This window comes from Diceros bicornis, chromosome 40, assembly GCF_020826845.1.
Source record: "Diceros bicornis minor isolate mBicDic1 chromosome 40, mDicBic1.mat.cur, whole genome shotgun sequence".
NCBI classification, from domain to species: Eukaryota; Metazoa; Chordata; class Mammalia; order Perissodactyla; family Rhinocerotidae; genus Diceros; species Diceros bicornis.
The window spans coordinates 17848244-17869217 of NC_080779.1; the positions used below are offsets into that span (position 1 = coordinate 17848244).

Here is a 20974-nt window from a genome sequence, read left to right on the forward strand (position 1 = left end):
AGCCCCCTTATAAGCTCCTCAGAGCAGCATCCTGGGCCCCCGTTATCACGGCACCATTACTCTTGGTTTGTAGTTATGAATTCTTCGCGTATAGAAATTGTGGATTCTTAATTTGGCATCTCCACATCTAAGAGTGCCTGGCTCTCTGCACAGTTGCTTCAACAGAACCGAGTGAAATTACCTTGTGTAATTACATCACACTTGGCCGTGAGGCTGTTTGGAGCTTCGCTTTCCAACCTTCTGCTGGGCTCTGAGGCAGAAGCTCCGTGTTATAAAGGAGGAGTTCAGAAGCTGGCTGGCCAGGGCAGTGGGTAGCTGATATCTCCCCTTGGAATCGTTTAATGGGATTTTCTACAAAAATGAATTTCCTAGCTTAGAAAGTGATCAACAACTATTTAACAGTATCAATAGGGGCCGGCCCCGTGGCTTAGCGGTTAAGTGCGCGCGCTCCGCTACTGGCAGCCCAGGTTCGGATCCCGGGCGCGCACCAACGCACCGCTTCTCCAGCCATGCTGAGGCCACGTCCCACATACAGCAACTAGAAGGGTGTGCAACTATGACATACAACTATCTACTGGGGCTTTGGGGAAAAAAAAGGAGGAGGATCGGCAATAGATGTTAGCTCAGAGCCGGTCTTCCTCAGCAAAAAAAGGAGGATTAGCACGGATGTTAGCTCAGGGCTGATCTTGCTCACAAAAAACAAACAAACAAACAAAAAAAAGTAGCAATATTTGTGGTGCACCAGCAAAAGGAGTATTTTGGGTCTGCCTCTCCTCTAATTTATTCCAGCCCAAATGGGCAGCTCAGGCAGTCCAGGCTGGGTTCCAGGCCAGGAGGGGCCAGAGCACCACTGTGCTGCTGTCTTTCAGCTGGATTGAGTCATTCTCTCTGGCAGTTTCTTTTTACTCAACACTTGCAAATATAAAAATTAAGATAATAGCCAACACATATTCAATTGCTTACCATGTACTAGGCACTGTTCTAAGATTTTACGTGTCGTAACTTATTTAATGTCTCATGACAACTCAGCAGATTTCTTTCTTTTTGTTTAATTGATGTTTCCATTCCCCCTAGAACTGTGGCTGACACAAAATAAGATCTCATTAATACTTGCTGAATACGTGAATGGGTGGAATGGCACTTCATAGTTTGCAGAAGCTCACCAAAGTCCTGTCTGTATCACAAAATGGAGTTCAGGATAGTTAAGCACTTTAGATACCTCATCAAATGAACACTACTCTTTGTGTACTCTACTGTGTTCTTAATATAATTCTGACATCTTATTGCCAAAAAGTCCTGTTTGATCTTTTTATGTAAAACAGATTTTTGTAAATTGACTCCTGCCCTCTCACCACTGACTTAAAGGTTTTACAAATACTCTATCTGCATTTCTCATGAATCTTACCTTGACGGTGAGTTCTAATACGTCAAGTGGATGTAACCTATAAATAAATACCTTGTATTTCTAAGGGCATGGCTTATTAAAAAAACACATTTAGAAATGAGGAATAATTTTACCACAGAATCCCTATTTCTTAATTTATCTTCTGGGCCACTCTGAGTTTCTTATATCAGATTTTCTTAAGACCTGTGAACGTGGAAGCCTTTCTCAGAACCCTTTTGCAAGCAGACATGAGGGTATGATAAAGAAGAAGAAGAGCCACTGGGTGCCCCTCTCCATCTGGCAGATGGAAGCTCTCCTCAGCAGGGCCCATGTCCCTCAGTCTTAAGTAAAATCAAAGGCCAGCACTGCAAAGAAATCTCACCAGATCACTGCTAAGGGAAAGTCTCGCGATTCTTTCTTTTCTTAAAGCCTATTTATTTTTTTGTTTCCCACCCATTTCCACCTTGGAGAATGCATAGGGCTTTGTGTGTTTGAGTGTGTATATGTGAGTGTGTGAGTGTGTGTGAATGTGTGTTTGGGGAGGTTGGCGGGGAATCATATATTCATTTTTTTAAATGACCAGATGTGGGATTCCCTGAGAGTCGTTGCATTGCAGTCATAGCCCAAGGCATGGGTGACTATACCATAGCATAGATTTGGAATGGTATAAACTTACTTGGGGCACTGATGAGTACATTATTTATAATGAAAAGAGCACAGTGTTTAGGACTAAAGATCCCTGAGTTGGAATTCTAGTTCTGCCCTAACAGAGACCTTGACTTAGGTATGTAACCTCAGTTGAGCCTCCGTTTTCCCATCTGTAAAGTGGGGATATGATTTCGTACTTAACAGGGTTGTTGTAAGGACTAAGTTAGATGATAAATGTACAAGCTCTTTGCTTGTAGTAGTTGCTCAATGCAATTAGGTTTCTTTTCATCCTAGTGCCAATTAAACAAATGATGGTTTCCATGTTCTGTCAACTTGCCTCAGCTCAATGGTTTCAGGTATGTGGTTGGATAGCAGTCTTTCCTGTTTGCTGTAGGACGAGGCCGAAAGCAATATCCTTTGCATGTGCAGGTTTCATTGAGGAGACAAGGATATTCAGACATTACATGATTATTTTATGGCCAGATGAAGGTAAATACCTTGAGCCAAAATTGATTTTTGTCATTAAGGAAACAAAAAGGCAAGCCACAGAACGGAAGGAAATATTTGCAATACAAATATCTGACAATGGGATGTTATCTAGAATATGTAAAGAACACTAAAAATAAAATTCAACTGAAAATAAGATAAGAAAGCCAATAGAATATGGGCAAAAGTTTTAAATAAACACTTAACAAAAGAAGATATATGAGTGGTTAGCTAGTAGACACATGAAAAGATGCTTATGATCATTAGTTATCAGAGAATGCAAATTCAAACCATGGGGATATACCATTACGTACCCACTAAGATAACTAAAATCAAAAAGACTGCAAAGGCCAATTGTTGGCAGGCATGCGGAACTGCTAGCATTCTCATACACTGCCGGTGGGAATGTAGTATTGCACAATCACTTTGGAAAATTGTTTGGCAGTTTCTTAAAAAGTTAAAAATACATCTACCGTATGACCATTCATTTCACTCCTACATATTTGCTCAAGAGAAATGAAGACATATGTCTCCTCTAAGACTTTTACATGAAATTTCATAGCAGTTTTGTTTGTAATAGTTCTAAACTGGAAATAACCAAAATGTTCCTCAAGTGAATGCATAAACGAAATGTAATGTATGCATTGCATAGAGTGGATTCTGGGCAGCAGTTAAAAGGAACAACTTCTAATAGATGTTACAATATGGATGAATCTCAAAACAATGTGCTGATTGGAAGAAGCGGGACATACATATTGTATAATCATATTTACATAAAATGCAATATATAATATAGAATATATATAACATATAATATTACATTTTATATTCATATATGTATATAAATATATATGTATATACATACATATATGCTATATATATAAATGCATATATATATGTTATGTGTATATATATAATCTCAACAGTGGCACAGTGGATGGGAGAAAGAAATGAAAGTATATTGTTGTATTGTTGTAAGGGTCTTACATTATCTGTGAAGTGGTATAACATTATTTGAGGGAAAAATGTTATGTTAAAGATGGATGTTTTAGACCATAGAAAAATCACTTAAAAAAAATAAGAGTAGCATAGTTAAACATCTACAGTGGAATACTAAAAATTATTCAATTAAAAGAAGACAGGAGCAGCGGGAAAAGAGAACAAAGAACATATGGGATAAAGAGGGGAAAAATTTGCAAGATAATAGTTTTAAACTCAATCATGTTGATAATTATATTAGGTGTGAATGGTTTAAACACTCCTATTTGCAGATTGTCAGATGTGATAAGTCAAGACTGATCTAGATGCTTTCTACAAGAAACTCACTTAAAATATAAAGTCAGATAGGCTAAAAGTGTGAAAAGAAAAAATTCACACTTTCGAACACTAACCATAAGAGAGCCGGAGTGGATATATTAATTTAGATAAAGTAGACTTCAGAAAAAGGAGTGTTACCAGAGAGAAAGAGGAACACTTCCTAATGATAAAGCAGTCTACTCATCAAGAAGACGTAACAGTCTAAATGTGTGCAGACTCAACAAAACAGCCTCAAAATACGTGAAGCAAAAATGGAAAGTACTGAAAGGAGAAATTAACAGATCTAAAATTATAGTTGCAGACGTCAGTCCTTCTCTCTGAGTAATTGATATAATAAACAGACAGAAAACCAGTAATGATACAACAGATATGAACAATATTACTAATGAACTTGACCTGAATGACATTTGTTGAACACTCCACCCAACAACAGCAGAATACACATTCTTTTCAAGTACACATAGAACATTTATCAAGACAGACCAAGTAAATTTAAAAGGATTGAAATCAGACAAAGTATGTTCTCTGAGTAGAATGAAATTAAATTAGAAATTAATAACAGAAAAATATCTGGAATGATCCTCAAATGATCCTCAAATATTAGGAAACTGAACAACACCATAATTCATAGGTTAAAGAAAAAATCACAAGGGAAATTAGAAAATACCTTGAACAAAATGAAAATGAAATACAACATATTAAAATTTGTGTATACAGCTAAAGGAGTGCTCAGAGGAAAATGTAAACCTTTAAATGCTTACATTAGGAAAGAAGAAAGGTCCAAAGCCAATGGTGTAAATTTCTATTTTAAGAAGCTAGAAAAAGAGGAACAAATTAAACAATTAAATTGAACAAATTAAGAGAAAGAATAATAAGAATGAGATCAGAAATCAATGAAATAAGAAGTGGCCAAATAATAGAGAAAAATTAATTAAGCCAAAAACTACTTTTTCCTTTCAAAAGATAGATAAAATTGATCGACCTTTACTTAGATTGATTAAGAAAAAAAGAGACAAAAGAGACACAAACTACCAGTATCTGGAATAAAAGAGAGGACATCGCTACAGCTCCTGTAGTGAAAGGATAAAATTAAATATTATTGTTACTATCGTTACTGAGGCAACATCAATGTAATGCCGACACATTTGACAACATATGTGAAATAGACAAATTCCCTGAAAGATATGTATTACCAAAAATGACTCAAAAAGAAATATAAAATTTGAATAGCTTTATCTGGCATTACTGATGAGATCTACAAATATTTAAAAAAAGAAAACACACTAATTTCACATAAACTCTTTCGGAAAAATAAAGGGGAAGGGTAAACTTTCCAACTAATTTTAGAAGCATTTCCCTGACACCAAAAACCAGACAAAGACACTGTGAGGCCCTTTTTCCTTATGAACAAAATGTTAGTAGATCACATACTGTAAAATATAAAAAGGATGATATACAATGACCAAGTGGGGTTTATCCCAGGAATGTTAGGTTGGTTTAACGTTTGAACATCAATCTGTATAGTTGACCATATTAACATAAAGAAAAGCCGTATAATCACCTCAGTAGTTGGTCCTGAGTTGATGGAGAACAATCCATGAATCTACACCTCTGACTGCTGTCACTGTTATCACTCTCCAGCGTCTGGGGCTTTGGTTGAGAAGACCAGTGAGGACATGCTTCATGGTACTTTCCTAGATCCTGTCAATAAGTTTGAGATGCTTAGAGGAGAGTACCCACCCTGTGTGTTGACCACCCTTGACTTTAGTGCTTGGTCCTGGGGCTGCCTCTGTGTCCTGGAGTTTGGCTGAGCTTAGAAAGATTTCAGTCAAGCTTTTATTCCTAGCAGTTGTTAGACACTAACTCATTTTAATTTCCCCCCCGCAAAGCCCCAGCAGATAGTTGTATGTCATAGCTGCACATCCTTCTAGTTGCTGTATGTGGGACGCGGCCTCAGCATGGCCGGAGAAGCGGTGCATCGGTGCGCGCCCGGGATCCGAACTCGGGCCGCCAGCAGCGGAGCACGCGCACATAACCGCTAAGCCACGGGGCCGGCCCGACGCTAACTCATTTTAAAAGAGACTTTATAAACAAGGCTAATAGGAAGGGGTGTTCAGAAGAAAGGAGAGAGGGGGAAAGCTGTACCCTCCACTGTGGTGGTTTGAAAGATGGCAGAGAATAAAACCAGAACTGAGGAGGGAGGCGTGCAGATGGAGGAAGGCCAATAGACATTGCTATGCACTGCACAGTAGTTGAGCCCACAGGTGGCAGAGAAAGGAGGGGAAACAGTGACTCAACATTTTGGAGGAAGAAATGGTTCATAATCTGTATTCATTTCCTATTGGGGCTGTAACTAATTGCCACAAACTTCGTGGCTTGAAATAACACAAATTTATCATCTTGCAGTTCTGGAGGTCAGAAATCTGAAATGGGTCTCACTGATTACAAATCAAGTTGTCGGGAGAGCTACACTCCTTCTGGAGGCTCTAGGGAGAATCTGTTTCCTTGCCTTTTCCAGCTTCTGGAGGCTGCCTCATTACTCGTCTCATGGCTGCTTCCTCCATCCTCAAAGCCAGCAATGGCCGGTTGTCTTTCTTGTGCTGCGTCACCCTGACTGTTTTCTTGTGTCTCCTCCTGCCTCCCTCTCACTTATAAGGACCCTTGTGATGACATTGGGCTCACCTGGATAATCCGGGCTAACCTCCCCATCTCAGGATCCTTAATTAAATTACATCTGCAAAATCCCTTTTGCCAGGTGGGGTAACATACTCTCAGGATCCAGGGATGAGGACCTGGACATCGTTGGGGGCCGCTATTCTGTCTAGCACACAATATATTTCAGAATTTTCGATGGCAGTGGAATTTAAACAATTAAAAATACAAGAGATGTGTGAAAGTTTTTTTGTGTGAATGGCAGCAGAGAGTAGTTTGGAATATGATCCTATATGTGTAGACTAAAAGAGGGAGAGAGTTAAGCCGAGTGCTCACATTTAGTGGGGTCAAGGGGTGTCAAGACAGATGCCCACGTGAGCCATGAGGCCTGTGAGGGACTGGCGGAAAAGTACACTTGGACAGAAGATGGAGGAGGGGTTTCCCAGGGGGAGGATGGTGCCGTGGAGCCTCACGGTGCGGGGTGAGGGTTCTGAAGGGCACGTGGAGGCTTTGGCAGTGAGGGAGGGAGGAGCAGATTGTAGCCCAGCGTTTGCCTAAGCCGTCGGCTGTGCTTTCGTTCCTCGCCTGCTCTCTCACACCTGTGCTGGGCGCTGCTGGGTCCATCACCCGTCTCTGCTTGTCTCACAGGTATGCTGGGGTCCTCCTGGACGAAGACGTCTTCCACGGGAAGGAGCTCGTCGACTGTCGCCCGCTGCAGGCGCTGGTGGCAGGGCTGAAGGCCTACAGCACCTGGGAGAACCTCAGATGCCTGCAGGACTGCCGTGAGTGCACCGGAGGCATGGTGAGCCCCTGCAGCCCCGAGGGGCGCCAGACCTGCAGGGCCCCAGTGTTATAGCAAGCGTGGAGGGAGTATCGTGTGCCAGTGGGTGGAGCACTGGCTTTGGAGCCAGGCGGAAATCTCCACTGCCCTCGTGACCCTGGGTGCATTACTTAGCCTTGTCGTCTGTGTGTGTCCACCTCGTGTGATGCCTCGGCGATACAGACCATGTTTGTAAATGCTTGGCCAGCAGTGCCCGGCCGGTGGAGGCCCGCAATAAATATCATTAGGCTCAGTGGTCGTGGTTGTGTTGACAGTATGGGAAAGAGCTGACAAAGGTCAGATGATCAAAGCTCTGCTCCGATGTTTGAATCCCTAGGGGAGAATGCAGGAAATGACTCCGGGGGTTTCTAGCCTGGGAAGGAGCAGACAGGGTCGTGCCAAGCACTTAGAGACTGCTCAGTGTGGCCCCAGCCCCGGGCCTCAGACTGGCCTGTGTGGTGAGGGGTAGGAGGTGTGAGAAATCCCGGTAGGACTCTTTGGAGAGTGGAGGGAGACTGTGAGAACAGCTGGGGTCTGTGCCCTATCCCCTACAGCCCTGAGAGCAGATGTGCCGCAGGATGCAGAATGCAGGAGGCAGGCAGTCTCTGCATCTTGTGGGGGCCCAGCGCTGGTGAGAAGGGTATCCAAGTGGGGTCTCTAAGGGCAGGACAGGTGGGATGTGGGGTTGTGGACCTGTGACTAGGTGGCACGGCAGGACTACAGGCATTAGCTGTGGTGGCAACTGGGGTTCAGCCCCAGATGGCAACCCTACGTCAGCAACCCCCAGGGACTGCCCTGCTCCCTGGTCACGCGGGCCGGATGCAGGCACTGCAGGAGGAAGTTGGGAGGAGGGAGCCCCTTTTGGGCCTTTGGCCTGAGTTTAATCCTGAACTTGGCTGAATATTTGCCTAAAAACAGCGGCTCTGAACCTGAAAGGGAGGATGAAGAGTTTTAGCCTCAGTGAGAAGGTGTCAAGAGCAGGTCAAGGGCAGCTGTAGAAAATAAACGGCGAAGGATGAGTTTCTGGAAAGCCTGACACCATGCCTCTCTGCATCAGAGCTGGTGAGGGGCGAGCGGTGAGGAGGGGCTGGGCCTTCACAACAGACAGAGCCCGGGAGTTTCTGTGGATTGGGATGAGAGCCTCCTGTGTCCTCTCATGTGAAGGCCAGCGTGATCATTTCTCTTATGGTGGCTGGGTAAAGATGTGCCCGTGATGAAGGGGCCTCGGATAGGCAGGCGTGCACTCCGTGTCCATGATGGTGGTGGTGGTGGGCATGCTTGCTTTGCCCCTGTGGGGATGTTGTGTGGGGGTCCACATGGAAAAGAAGGAGAATGGAGAAAAAAGTGACAACTGGCACTGGGGCGCAGCTGGGCCAGGAGCCAAGGTCTTCTGAGGTAGGCAGGGGCAGTGACTCGTGACCTTCCTTAGTGACCTGACAAGTCGGGAGGCCCCTGCCAGGTGGCTGGTGTCCACCGGCAGCTCCAGGAAGGTGGCTGCTCTTCAAACAGGAGTCTGCTGGCATCAGTAGGACCAGAACTCAGGGATTCCAGGGTAGAGCGAGAAGGTTTAGGTCAGCAGTGGGCGGTGCGACTTGAAGTGACCCCTCAGGCAGGGGCAGCCCACACAGGGGAGGGTTGGGGCACTGCTGGGGACACTGAGCAGATGCAGATCTTGTAGCTGTGACAGATGAGTCAATCCGAGGGTCTGATCAAAACCACCTGTGGTCTTCTAGTTTTCCTCCCTTGGCTCGTCGTTTCCTTTGACGCATTTCATGGGCGGCATGCCTGTGGTCTCCTGCCCCCAGGCCTCATACCCTCCCTACACAGAGGCCTTCCTGCACTCCTCTTGGCCTCCATGACCTGCCGTCCTCAGACCAGGCCCCACTACACCATTCTGGGAGACCACGTTCTCCCTCGGTCAATCCTGAGCCCTGGCAGGGATGCCCAAAACAATCAGCCCTTACCCTGCTGTCTGGTGACCTGACTAGTCATACTCTCCTTTACTGCCCAGCACCACCCAGCAGTGCAGAAATGACCCCTCTGCCACCATATTATAGAAGAGACACGAAGCTGGAGGGCTGCTCTTCTGGGCTGAGATACCAGCCCTGTGATCCCACCAGGTCCTGCTGCCTCACATAGCTGTGCTTCCCAGGAGCTCCCAGCAACCTGGGTGCAGAAGACCTGATTTCCATTTTCGTTCCTTCCCTTCTCTTCCCCACTCCTGTATCCACCCAACGCCTACCACAAGGCCATTTGTACAGACATAATATTGGTTGAAAGAAAAGCATGAGCATCTTCTAATTGTTTTAAGTTCAGATTTCCATACACTGCATCTTCTTCAGGCAGGAGGTCTCCAGGAGCGGAAAGTGTGGACTTGAGTCTGGGGGGTTGCTCAGATGATACCGAAAAACTCTTCTTTTATGGCCTGTAGATCTAAGTAAGTCTTGCTTCTAAAAAATGTATTTCAGCACACACTTACTGTCTTTGGAGCCAGCAGCTCTGGGTGTGATCTTGGGCAAGTTATTCCCCTCTCTATGCCTCAGTTTTCTCATGTAGAAAGTGAGGTTAACCAGCCTTCCATTGTCGAGGTTGGGAGGGTTAAATTATGTGAGATGCTGAGCATAAAACGCTTCACACGTGAACGAGGAAGTGGCACTTGATACCCCTATGATGTGCCTAGCCTGAGGATTTGGAGAAAAAAAGATCCCACTTGGTCTCTTTTGCTCGCCATCCTTCAAAGTGGGTGCAGAGCCCAGCACGCTGTGGCAGGCCCTGTGTGGCAGCCGGGCCTGGAAGGACTCAGTGAGATCTGAGGAGGGTCCCTGAGGAGTTTTTAAGTTCACTTTAGCAGTTTAAGTTCACTTTAGCAACTTAAAAGTGAACAAGAGCCTTCCAGATGGATGTTGGAGGACCTACTGGGGAGGGGATACCCTGCACCCGGGGGGAAGGTGTGGGAGTATGTGGCACATCTAGGAACACCAGGACAAGCATGGGCTGGCTCCGAGTGAGGCTGCAGGGGAGGAAAGGATTGAAGAAAAAAAGCCAGAATTAGTCCCCAGAGAAGGGACTAACCCAACTGCACAGCTGCCTGAGGCAGGCACTCAGATGGCACCTTCAGTCCGCAGAACCATGGGGTGCGCTGACTGAGTTCATAGAGACAGAGCCTTCAATACAGTGCCTGGCATGTGGTAGGCTCTTGATGATGTTACTGATTCTAATTTATTGCCATTTTACAAATGAGTAAACTGAGGTTGGACTATGAAGGCAGTGAGGGCAGGGACCAAGTCCTTGATCACTACAGCCCTACTTCTGACTATAGTGTTGAGTATCAGTAAGCACCTGTTGACTGACAGACGGATGGACAGATGGGGTGTTGGACAGACAGACCAATGGACAGCAGATTGATGGACAGATGGGATGATGGACAGACACCCATGATGGACAGATGGGCTTGACTGAATGATTGCCCTGTGCATCCATTTTTCTGTCTTACTCTTAGAATTTGGGACTGATCCACAAAGCTTGGCCCCCTTGGTCTTTTCTTGCTTTATTATTATTTTTTTTTTACCCCAAACACTTTTAACATCAGACTTTACTGTCATTTTTTGGAGAGAAAAAACACTGTTATTGCCTATAGGCTACTCATATTCAGAGTGATGGTGATATTTATTAGCTCCAAAACCTGCCCATGCCCATCTTGATGGCTCATTTGTTATGTAGTTTAGGAGAAAGGGACTTGAGAAGAGGGCAAGGATGGGAACTCATTGTACAATTTATCAAGATATGAGTACATTTGGCACCTAATTTTTGCCTCTACTCTCAACCTACTGCCCCATGAAGTCCTGTTTCTCTCGACTGCTAACTTGAATGTTTGTCGCTATTGCCTAAAGTGAACATCAGCTGTGGAGGGCAGCGTCTTTGCTGAGTAAAGCACATTTGGAATCACATTTATTGTATTATTTTTACCAATTTCAAAAGTGATGCATATTCATTATAGAAATTTTTGAAAATACAGGAAAACACAAGGGAGAAAGTAAGTATATCCCAGAATTATACTTCCCAGAGATGTTTATCATGTGCACTATATCCTTTCTATACATTGTGTGTGTACGTGTTTAAAATTTTACCACCTCTCCTTTTCTCCTAAGAGTTGATATGGATACTCCTTCAGATCCCTCCTTTGCAGTCAAGTTTTAATGGCTAGTATCATCTAGATGTACCATAATTTATTCAACTAATCCTTTAGTTTCTGTCAAGTTTTTCATTATTATAAATGACACTGTAGAAAACAGTCTGGTAGCTAACTTTTTCTTTTTTTGCATACCTGTGATTGTTTCCTTGGGATGAAGTATTTAAATGATATTTGTATTGTCAGCAAAGATTATACCAGTTCCCACTCCCACCAGCAGCTGAACACAGAATCTTAATAGTTGCTGGACCAGTGGCTTTCAAATTCTTTTGACCATTGACCGAAAGTAAAAGGTACACTTTTTATTACTACCCTGTATTCACAAACATACATATATGAAATCAAAAAAATAAATTTCATGAAACTTACCTCACTATTGTGATGTGCTCTAGTATTTTCTTTTTAGTTTATGTGATTTTAAGAAAAGTTAGTCATGATGCATTCAATTGATTTAATGACCTGCTGGTGTGTCACAGCCTGTCATTTTCAAAACACAGCCCAGACTCACTGATCAGACAGAGAAGGTCTTGCTCTATGTAGCTGAGAGCTGTGGGTCAGCAGAGTGTGTCTACGGCAATAACAAGAGGCTGGGGTTTCAGGGGAATATATTTTCTAGCTCAGACTGTGGCGTGGCTTCTGCTGAGACCAGGACCTCTGATAATTCGGTTTTCCCTGGAATGTTGTTAATTTGACCCTTTGGGTCTTACGATTATGTATTTGAAAATGGAAAAGAGATAAAGGCCTTTAAATGTCTCCTAAGCATTGACACTTACAAGAAGTGATCAGTTCTCTTTATCTGCTTGGCTTATCTTGGATCTGAGAGGAAGATTCACTGCACAGCGGCCTGCAGCGTTTGGTCTAGGTGAGAGTTCATGATCCCAGAACTGTGGCTCTTAAACTGTTCTGTGGAAACCTTGGATTCTGAGATTCTCTCTCTCCACAGATCAATGTTTCCAAAGCACTTCGTGGTCGATTTTAATAACATTATCACTCTGTGTCAGAAAATCATGAGAAAGTCTTAGGTTGGCTGTTTCTACAAGAGCATTGGCAACTATTGCTCTCTTTGGGTGATAGGATGAATGTTGCAAGAATAGCGCTTAGTTGTTTAAAAAACATTCTTAGCAGTGAAGTAGATATATGCAGAATACAAATAGAAGTGAAACTTTGGAATTAAATCATATTTTTGTCTTTTAACTCCTTTGTTTCCAAGCTCAAATTTTTTCTAACTATTTCTACCTTTTGAGCATGGTCTATCACTTTTTGTGCACAAAGCTTGGAATAAATGAGATTTCATACAAAAAAGAAATTTTTTCCAAAATCAGATCATCAAATGAACAATACTGGTTGGAATTTTCATAACTTATGTTTATGCAAGCACTCCGTTGCCTTAATGACTGCTGATTGAGTCATTGTTAAGTATGTCTGAGTTCTTTCTATGTGTGGAGCATTGTACTAGGCACATGTTCCCCATCCCAAAGGGCAGGAAATGTGAGGGGGCCGCTGCTCTACCCCGTGCGTGAAGGCCAGGAAATGTGACGGGGGCGCCGCTCTACACTGGGCATGGAACTGGGAGGCCCTAAGAATTCAGTCAAATGAGCATTAGGGGACTTCTGCTTCTGACCACGTTGAAGGAACATGCAGCTGATATGTCCTCCTGACTGAAACAACCAAAAAATGGACAATAGGTATGAACTAAGCTGTTTGCAAGACAAAATATGGGTTAAAAGGATGCGAAAAGGTATAGCCCGCTAACACTCATCAGAAGAGAGCTAGAGTGATTGTTCATATCAGGCAAAGTAGACCTCAGAGCGAAGACTACTGGCAGGGTTAAATAAGGTCGTTTCATAATGACAAAGGGGCCAGTTCAAGAGGATATAATAATCCTAAATCCAGTAACAACCCTAGGAGCTGGCTGCTTTGATTGTCCCTATTTTGCAGATGAGGAAGATGAGGCTCAGAGCAGTTGGACTTGCCCGAGCTCCCGCGGGTTACTGGGGGCTCCAAAGCCCGATTTGTCTGATCCCAGAGCCCATGTTGCTATGGTAAAGCTATGCCCAGAGGAGGAGGGTAGGAAATCACACTGGGGTGTCAGGGGAGGTTCCCCAAGGGGGCGAGGCTCAACTTTGCTGTGTGGAATGAGCAGATATCCCTGGGTGAATGAGACCCCATCACACCCTGCATTGCACACAGGTCCTACTTCAGCTTATCAAGCCTCTTAGTGTCAGGAGGTCCACGCTTACCAAAGATGAGGGGCTGAACTCCACGGGGCTTTGTGCCTCTGGTGCTCCAGACCTGCCCCTCTGACTGATTCTCCGTGCTGATGAAAGGGCAGCCTTTTCCCACGTCAGACGCAGAGTATGTGGGAGCCCAGGACCAGGAGCTGCAGGGTCTCTTTGCTTTTTGTTTGTTTTTGTTAGCAGTCATTAAGCACTTCCTATCTACGTGGACACCTTTATAAGTGCTTTGCATAGAGTAGTAACTTAGCTAAGTCTCAAATTAATTGAGTACTGTTATTAGATTTACACAGGAGGAAACTGAGGCCAGAGAGAGCTTAAGTAACTTGCCCAAGGTTAAGCAGAGCCAAACTTCCAGCCCAGAGAGTCTATCTCCAGAGCCCATGCACCAAACCACTGTTCTGTCTGCAAACTGAGTGTGCTGGCTTCTGCCCTCATGCTCCAGAAAATAGCTGGCGTCATTTTAGTGGGATGAGCTTAGTTTGAATTTAGCCTGTCACTTTGGTGACCTTGGGCAGGTCGCTCCCCTCCCTGAGCCTCAGTTTCCCGGTGCCCATGGATGCAGGTTGCTGAGCCACCCAGAAGTTAGTGTGAGTTGAACTGGATCTTCCCATCATGGTGGAGGCTGGCTCGCAGGACCAGACCCTTCCTTTCCTATCAGACGCTCTGAGGTGGTTCCCTGCTCTTTCTCTCTGTTGTAGAGCTGAGGGAAGGGAGGCGGTACGTGGTTCAATTACTGACCCCAGACATCTTTGGTGAGTCAGGGAGGGGCTGGAACAGGAGTTGGGACAGCAAAGCCTGCCTTTGGCGTGTAGCCGGGTGCCATCCCCAATGGCCAGGGCTTTATGCCTACACGTGTTCTGCATTTTGCCTTCTAATCTCAGTATGTAAGTGGAGAATCCAACTGGCCTCGCTTGGACATGATGAAAAGTCTTCACCTGCCCACGTGGGAATGCTGAGAGCACAACTCTGTGGGCTGTGTTTAGTCACGTGACTCAGGCCTCGGCTGCTTCTCTTTGCTTCCCACCTTCTATCTTTAAGGATTGACAGGGTCAACCAAGTTTTTAAGACTGTTGCTATTTAACTGTACTTGCATATTGCCTCTTTTCTCCATAGTCAAGCAAACCCAGATTGAATTTCCTACAATCGTCTGGGAGAAGAGTAGGGAAGCAGAGCCCTGGATCTTATAGTTTTGCCTCATATGGGGCTGCATTGTGGAGAGGGCGTTCTGAGAAGTGGGAGGGGCACCTCGTCACAGAAAGGGTGGAATCTTGTGGTCAGGACTCTGTGAACTTGGACCTTACCACTGGGACCCTCAGTTTCCTTAACTCTTAAAGCCTAGTGCATTGTGGGCACTCAATGTGTACTTGACTCTCCTTCTCTTCCCTTTTTCTGGATGTGCTTACAATGAAGGACCCCAGCTCTCTCCCTTTTCCTCTCCCCTTCCCTCCTGACCCATTAGACAGGGAGCTGTCTGGTTGGGGCTCCTCAGGGTGCAGCCTTGGACCATGGAGGCAAGTCATGTTCTGAGCAAATCTGACTCCAAAGCATCAGGGTCTACAAAGACAGACTTGGAACCTGGACACGCTGTATGGTTACCAATGTCCCCCCACCCATTACCCCCGCCTCCCCCACTGGGATAGAGCTGTATCTAGTACCCTAGCTGCTGACCTTAGCCCTGCACGGTCAAAATCTTCACAGGGAACTTCTATAGTATCCCTTGGCCCTTGAGTGTTACCTGTACCTGGATGCCATGGCCAGGGGCTGTGCCCTCCACACTGGCCCCTTTGATATCAGCACCGGAAGATACCACTGCTGGGCTCACTGGGCTCTCAGGATCAGTCTCTACAGCAGGATTTTAGGCCCCCTCCATCAGGGCCCCTCCATGAGAGCCTTCTCTTCTTAGTCCCTGGCTGCTCCGTTTTTCCTTAATGTGTTCCAGAATCCCACAGGGAAGAGTAGAACTGGCCAAAGCAGAATAAGAAATATCTGGACAAAATTGGAGCAGGAGAAATTCTCAGAAGAGCTCTACGACCCAGCCTGATGATAAGGTTATCAGCAAACACGTGTTGACCATCCCTTTCATGTTAGACACGGAGCTGCTGTTTGCTGTTTAGAGATGCAGTCCAGCTGGGCAGTGACTGAGTCATTATATTTTAAAGATTGCCTCAGAGGACGCTGAAACAACTACAAGTGTTTGTGAATTAAAATAAATAATAAGTGGTGTGATGCCGAGTCTCCTGGTTATTTAGAAGCCTTGGTCCCGAGACTAATTCCCCAGGGAGATTCAGCACCACTTCATTTATCTGGCGTCAGCCATTTCTTGGAACAGAGCCAAGGCCTGAAATAACCAAAACAGAAACTCTGGGAATCCCAAAGAGATGACCTGAAGTCTGTGTGCTGAGGCTGAAGCCCTTACTCCACTCCTGAAGGAGTCTGGCCAGCCTTTGCGAGGATGCTTGTTGACTGTCACACACGGCTCCCGGTTTCTGGGGTGCTGCAGAGTGGTAAGGATAGAGGGTCTCTGAATGTAGACAGCTAAGAGTGCTGGTGACCAGAGAAGAGCCAGAAGAACTAGAAACATCAGACTCAAAAATCCAAGAACTCAGTGGGCCCCTGCCCAGCCCTGAGGAAGAGTCGAAGCTCCTCGGGAATACAGAGTCCTCCAGGTAAAGTGGGCTCTGTGCAGGCAGGCTGGCTGGTGCAAGGAGGAGTCTTTGGAGAGTCACCCCTCAGTCCTGGATGCTGCAGATTCCCTGGAATAAAATAGATAGTATTGGTGTGAATGCTCAGTTTTTCACAACAATCCCCCAGACAAGTATCTCTCAAAACAGATCAGTAGGTCAGCCTGGCTTGGATCTAATATGGCAGAGACCGTTTTGCTCCCTATCCAATTTCTTGAGAAGAAACAGAGCCAAGAAAAATCCTGGGAGGTGCCTGGGCCATGTGCAGCTAGTGATGCTGGGTTCTAAGTCTGAAGGTCAGGGGTCCAGCTGGCTAGGAATGCCTATGTGGGCAGAGTAGGGGCAAGTTGGGCTTCACCATAATGCCAAGTAACTGGGTAGCAGAATGGAAGGGGTTCAGGTACAGCCCATGCTAGGAAAGAGTCCAAGGCCAGATCTGGCAAACCTCCCGAGAAGGGACTGGCTGGGGTCCAAGTGTTGACCCCAGGAGAAAGTCTTCTCAGTGGTTGCTACGACAACTTCATCAGCCAGACCCTTTGCTCAGCCCCATCCTGTTTTTTTCTAGGGCACCGTGGGTCTCTGACCAACTCCCTCCCTTTTCGTTTCATCAGTCAGAGACCCCTTTCTCTGGACACAGTGAAGGCCTTCAAGAAAAATCCCAACATTGTGGGGCTCCAGACTAAATTCTAGGCTTCTTGTCATCTCTGCTGTCACTTTCTGATCATTATGAGGACAATAACCTGTTTGGTTTCAGGGATTTAGAAAGCACAATAAAAATCACTTTGTGATGATAAGTTATTTCTCAACTTTGAAAGAACTTTGCTCCAAGATTAAAGGAATCAGCTCTTATTTTTCAAAAGAGGTTTTCATTTTTGACCGCCTGACGTTCTCTGAGTCCCTGCTAGGTCAAGTGTCAGGGGCCTGTATGGATGTGGCCACCTTTAATCCTCCAACAGTCCTATGAGTAGGAATTATTATCCTTATGGTTTTCCCATGGATGAGAGAACTAAGCCCAGAGGTGAGATGCTATTTCTTCAGATACAGCAAAATGTGGAGGCAGGGGTTCTAATTCAGGTCTTCCAAACTCAAGGCTCTTGTCCCTAATTTGAGACCTTGCTTTTTTTTCGGAGGGTACGGGGATGATAACTTTGTTTCTGGCTGCTGGGTTCCATGTTAATCAATGTTATACGTTCAACCCTCATTTAACATAATCCACAATTTTTAAACAAGCCTTTGTGTTTTGTTGTTAACCTGTGGTCACTGGAAAAAATCATCTCCCAGTGAGAAAATCCGTGTGTCATATTTGTGAATATCTTATGTTAGTAGGTCTTATCTTGTCAGGCAAATTAGAGTGTGAGAGTAGCAGGCAGTAAAACTAACCCTCATCCCTGATAAAGAAAAGAAGGATTACTAAAATGACCCAAGGACAATCTATTTTGTTGACAACATTCCTTTGAAGGTCTCAGCCCAAACTTCTTAAGGGTGTAAAGAAGGTGATTATAAATTTTGTATGGAATGGGTAGCATCCAGATATATGAGAAAATAATGGATGGAGCTGGCATCAATCCTGGGCCAATTTGCCAAATTTTGAATCTACTGTATTCTCTTTTTCCCTCCGTCGAGATGGTTCGTAACTCTCCAGAAGGATTCACCCATCACATCAAGGAAATAAGGAGGGGGAGAAATGAAGCTTCACTAGTTGACTTCTAAATTTGTAATCATCTTGGTTAAAATTCTTTTGGATGCAAGTAAGAGAGGCCCATTAAAAACTTGTTCAAGCAGCAAAGGAGAACACATCTCAAGGAGAGAGAGAGAGGTATGTTCTGGAATCCTCATGAGGACCAGGAACTGGGAAGCGGACTAGAGTCGAGGCAGCTCTGCTCTTGGTCTCTCCTTCCCTGGGGAACCATAGTCTCAGCCTTTGCATCTCTGGTGTCTGCCCATTCTCCTTGCTCCTCTGCATTTGTGGTTGTCCTTTGGCTATGGAGTTTATAGCATCTCCATTCCAGCTGCACTCTGAGATGATGTCTCATAGATCCAGTGCTAAATCCCCGGCTCAGTTTGAGTTGGAGTCCTTCCCAACTCAGTCATTTTTGGTTAGGGAGTGAGGTCATGTATCATGAACATGCCTCCTGACGCCCTACTTGTACGGGTGGTGAGAGAGTTCTCAGAGAATAGTAGCTGAGGAATATCTATTAAAGTATATATGATAGCTTTTGAAATATTTTCTAACTAATCTTTTCAGGCTGGTGTAGAGAAATGGAGTTGAATTTTGTATATTGATCTTACATCTGGCAACCTTGTTAAACCGTCATAGTAATTCTAATAGTGTTTGTAGTTCCTTTGCATTTCCTGTGAAGATAATCATATCACCTGCAAAAAATGATAGCTTGTTTCCTCCTTTACAATTAGGTACATTTATTTCTTTGTCATATTATTGAAGTGGCGAGGACCTCCAGTGCAATGGTTAAAAGAAGTGGTTGATAACAGCACCTGTAGTTTATTCTTTGCTTTTCTTTTTTTTTTTGCTGAGGAAGACTCGCCCTGAGCTAACACCCATTGCCAATGTTCCTCCCCCCACCGTTTTTTTTTTTTTTGCTTGAGGAAGATTAGCCCTGAACTAACATCTGTGCTAATCTTCCTCTATTTTGTGTGTGGGTCGTTGGCACGGCATGGCCACAGCATCCCCAGGATCCAAACCCGTGAACCTGGGCCGCTGAAGTGGAGCATGCCAAACTTAACCACTACATCATGGCGCCAGCCCCCAACCTGTAGTTTATTCTTAACTTTACAGGACGTGTGCTTACTGTTCCACCATTAAGGATATTATTTAGAGTGGATATCCTGCAGATGTTCTTTATCAGGTTAAGGCAAGTATGTTTTACCCTTAGTTTATGAAGAGGCTTTTGTGTGTTTGTATGTGTGTGTGTTCATTTTTTTGTTTGGTTTTAAAATAGTGGATGGATTTAAATTTTATGGAATTACTTATGTGCATTTATTTTACTGAGATAATCACACCCTTTCCTCCTTTTAATCTATGTGGTGTATTTACATTAACAGTTTTTCTAAGGTTTAATAAATCTTGAGTTTGGGGATAAATACTTCTTAGTCATGATGTGTGTGTGTGTGTGTGTGTGTGTGTGTGTGTGTGTGTGTGTTTAATACACTGTTGATTCTGTCTGCTAATACTCATTTAGGATTTATCCATCTGTGATCATGAGTGAGGTCACCCTGTGTTATTCCTTCCTAGTACCGCCCTTGTCTAATTTGATATCAAAGTTATAACTCCCTCATTAAGTTACTTGGGGGGTGTGTTTTTCCTATTTCTGTTCTCTCAAAGAGTTTATATAAAATTGGATGATCTGTTCCTTGACTATTTTGTACACATGCCTGTAAAGGCATATAAGCTCACAGTTTCCTTCTGGGAACATTTTAAATGATTGATTCTCTTTCGTTAGTGGTTATAGCTATTCAGATTTTCTATTTCTTCTTGAGTCTTTTGGTATTTATGTTTTTCTAGTAATTTGTCCATTTCTTCTTTGTTTAAAAATTTATTGGCACAAGGTTCATAATACTCTCTTATCTTTTTATCCCTGCCGTATCTGTAGTTAGGTTCCCTTTGCCACTCCTAATATTGTTTCTTTTTCCCATCCCTTTATCTCTTGATCTATTTTCGTATTTTTTTCAAATAATAAACTTTTGGCTCTGTTGACTATCTCCAGATTGTACCTGGTTTTTCTATTTTATTGATTTTTATCTTCATTATTTATTTCCTTCTACTTTCTTTGGGTTTATTTTCCTGCACTTCTTCTATGACCTTAACTTTGATGTTATCTCATTAATTTTTGCCATTTCTCCTTTTCTATTATAAACATTGAAAGTTATAACTTTTCTTTTTAAATACTGCTTTGGCTGATCAACCATGATTTGATATATAAGATGTTCTGTTTATCAATTCTAAGTATATTTCAATTTCCATAATGATTTATTTGAACCATGAGTTAGTTGAGTAGTTTTTTAAATTTTCTAATGTCTAGTATTCAAAAATAATAACAGCCAAACTCTGTTGAATTCTTACTGTGCCAGGCACCAGTCTTCACATTTTACATTGATTAACTTATATAATCCTCACAACCCTACAAAGTAGGACTGTTATGACCTCAATATTATGTATGTGAAAAATGAGGCACAGAGAGTTTAAGTGATTTGCCCATGATCACACAGCTCCTGAGTTGGCAGAGCCAAGATTCAAACCGAGGCAGTTCAGCTACAGAGTATATTCACCGTACTGCCTTCTTTTTAGTAACTTCCTGTTGTTATTGTTGTTATAATAATAATAATTATTATTATATTGGTTTTTTTCCACTTAATTCCATTGTAATCAGAGAAAATGGCCAGTGTAATACAGATTTTTAAAAATTTATTATGACTGACTTTGTGGTCTAGAACACAGACAGTTTTCATGTGTCTTCACGCTTCAAAGAAGCGTGCTGTATGTGTATGTGTGTGTTCTGTAATTGGGTGCAGGGTTTTAAATGTGACCAGGAGATCAAGCTTATT

General features: G+C 43.8%; 1 protein-coding gene across 8 annotated transcripts in view; it reads left to right on the forward strand.

Annotated features, from left to right (window-relative positions):
• The window catches only part of ACOXL (acyl-CoA oxidase like), a 371667-nt gene that overhangs the window by 187782 nt on the left and 162911 nt on the right, over nucleotides 1-20974 (forward strand). For all 8 annotated transcript variants that reach the window (XM_058534585.1, XM_058534586.1, XM_058534590.1 and 5 more), the window contains one exon: nucleotides 7136-7289. In XM_058534585.1, the coding sequence (XP_058390568.1) occupies nucleotides 7136-7289 (154 nt within the window). The remainder of the gene's footprint in view (nucleotides 1-7135; nucleotides 7290-20974) is intronic.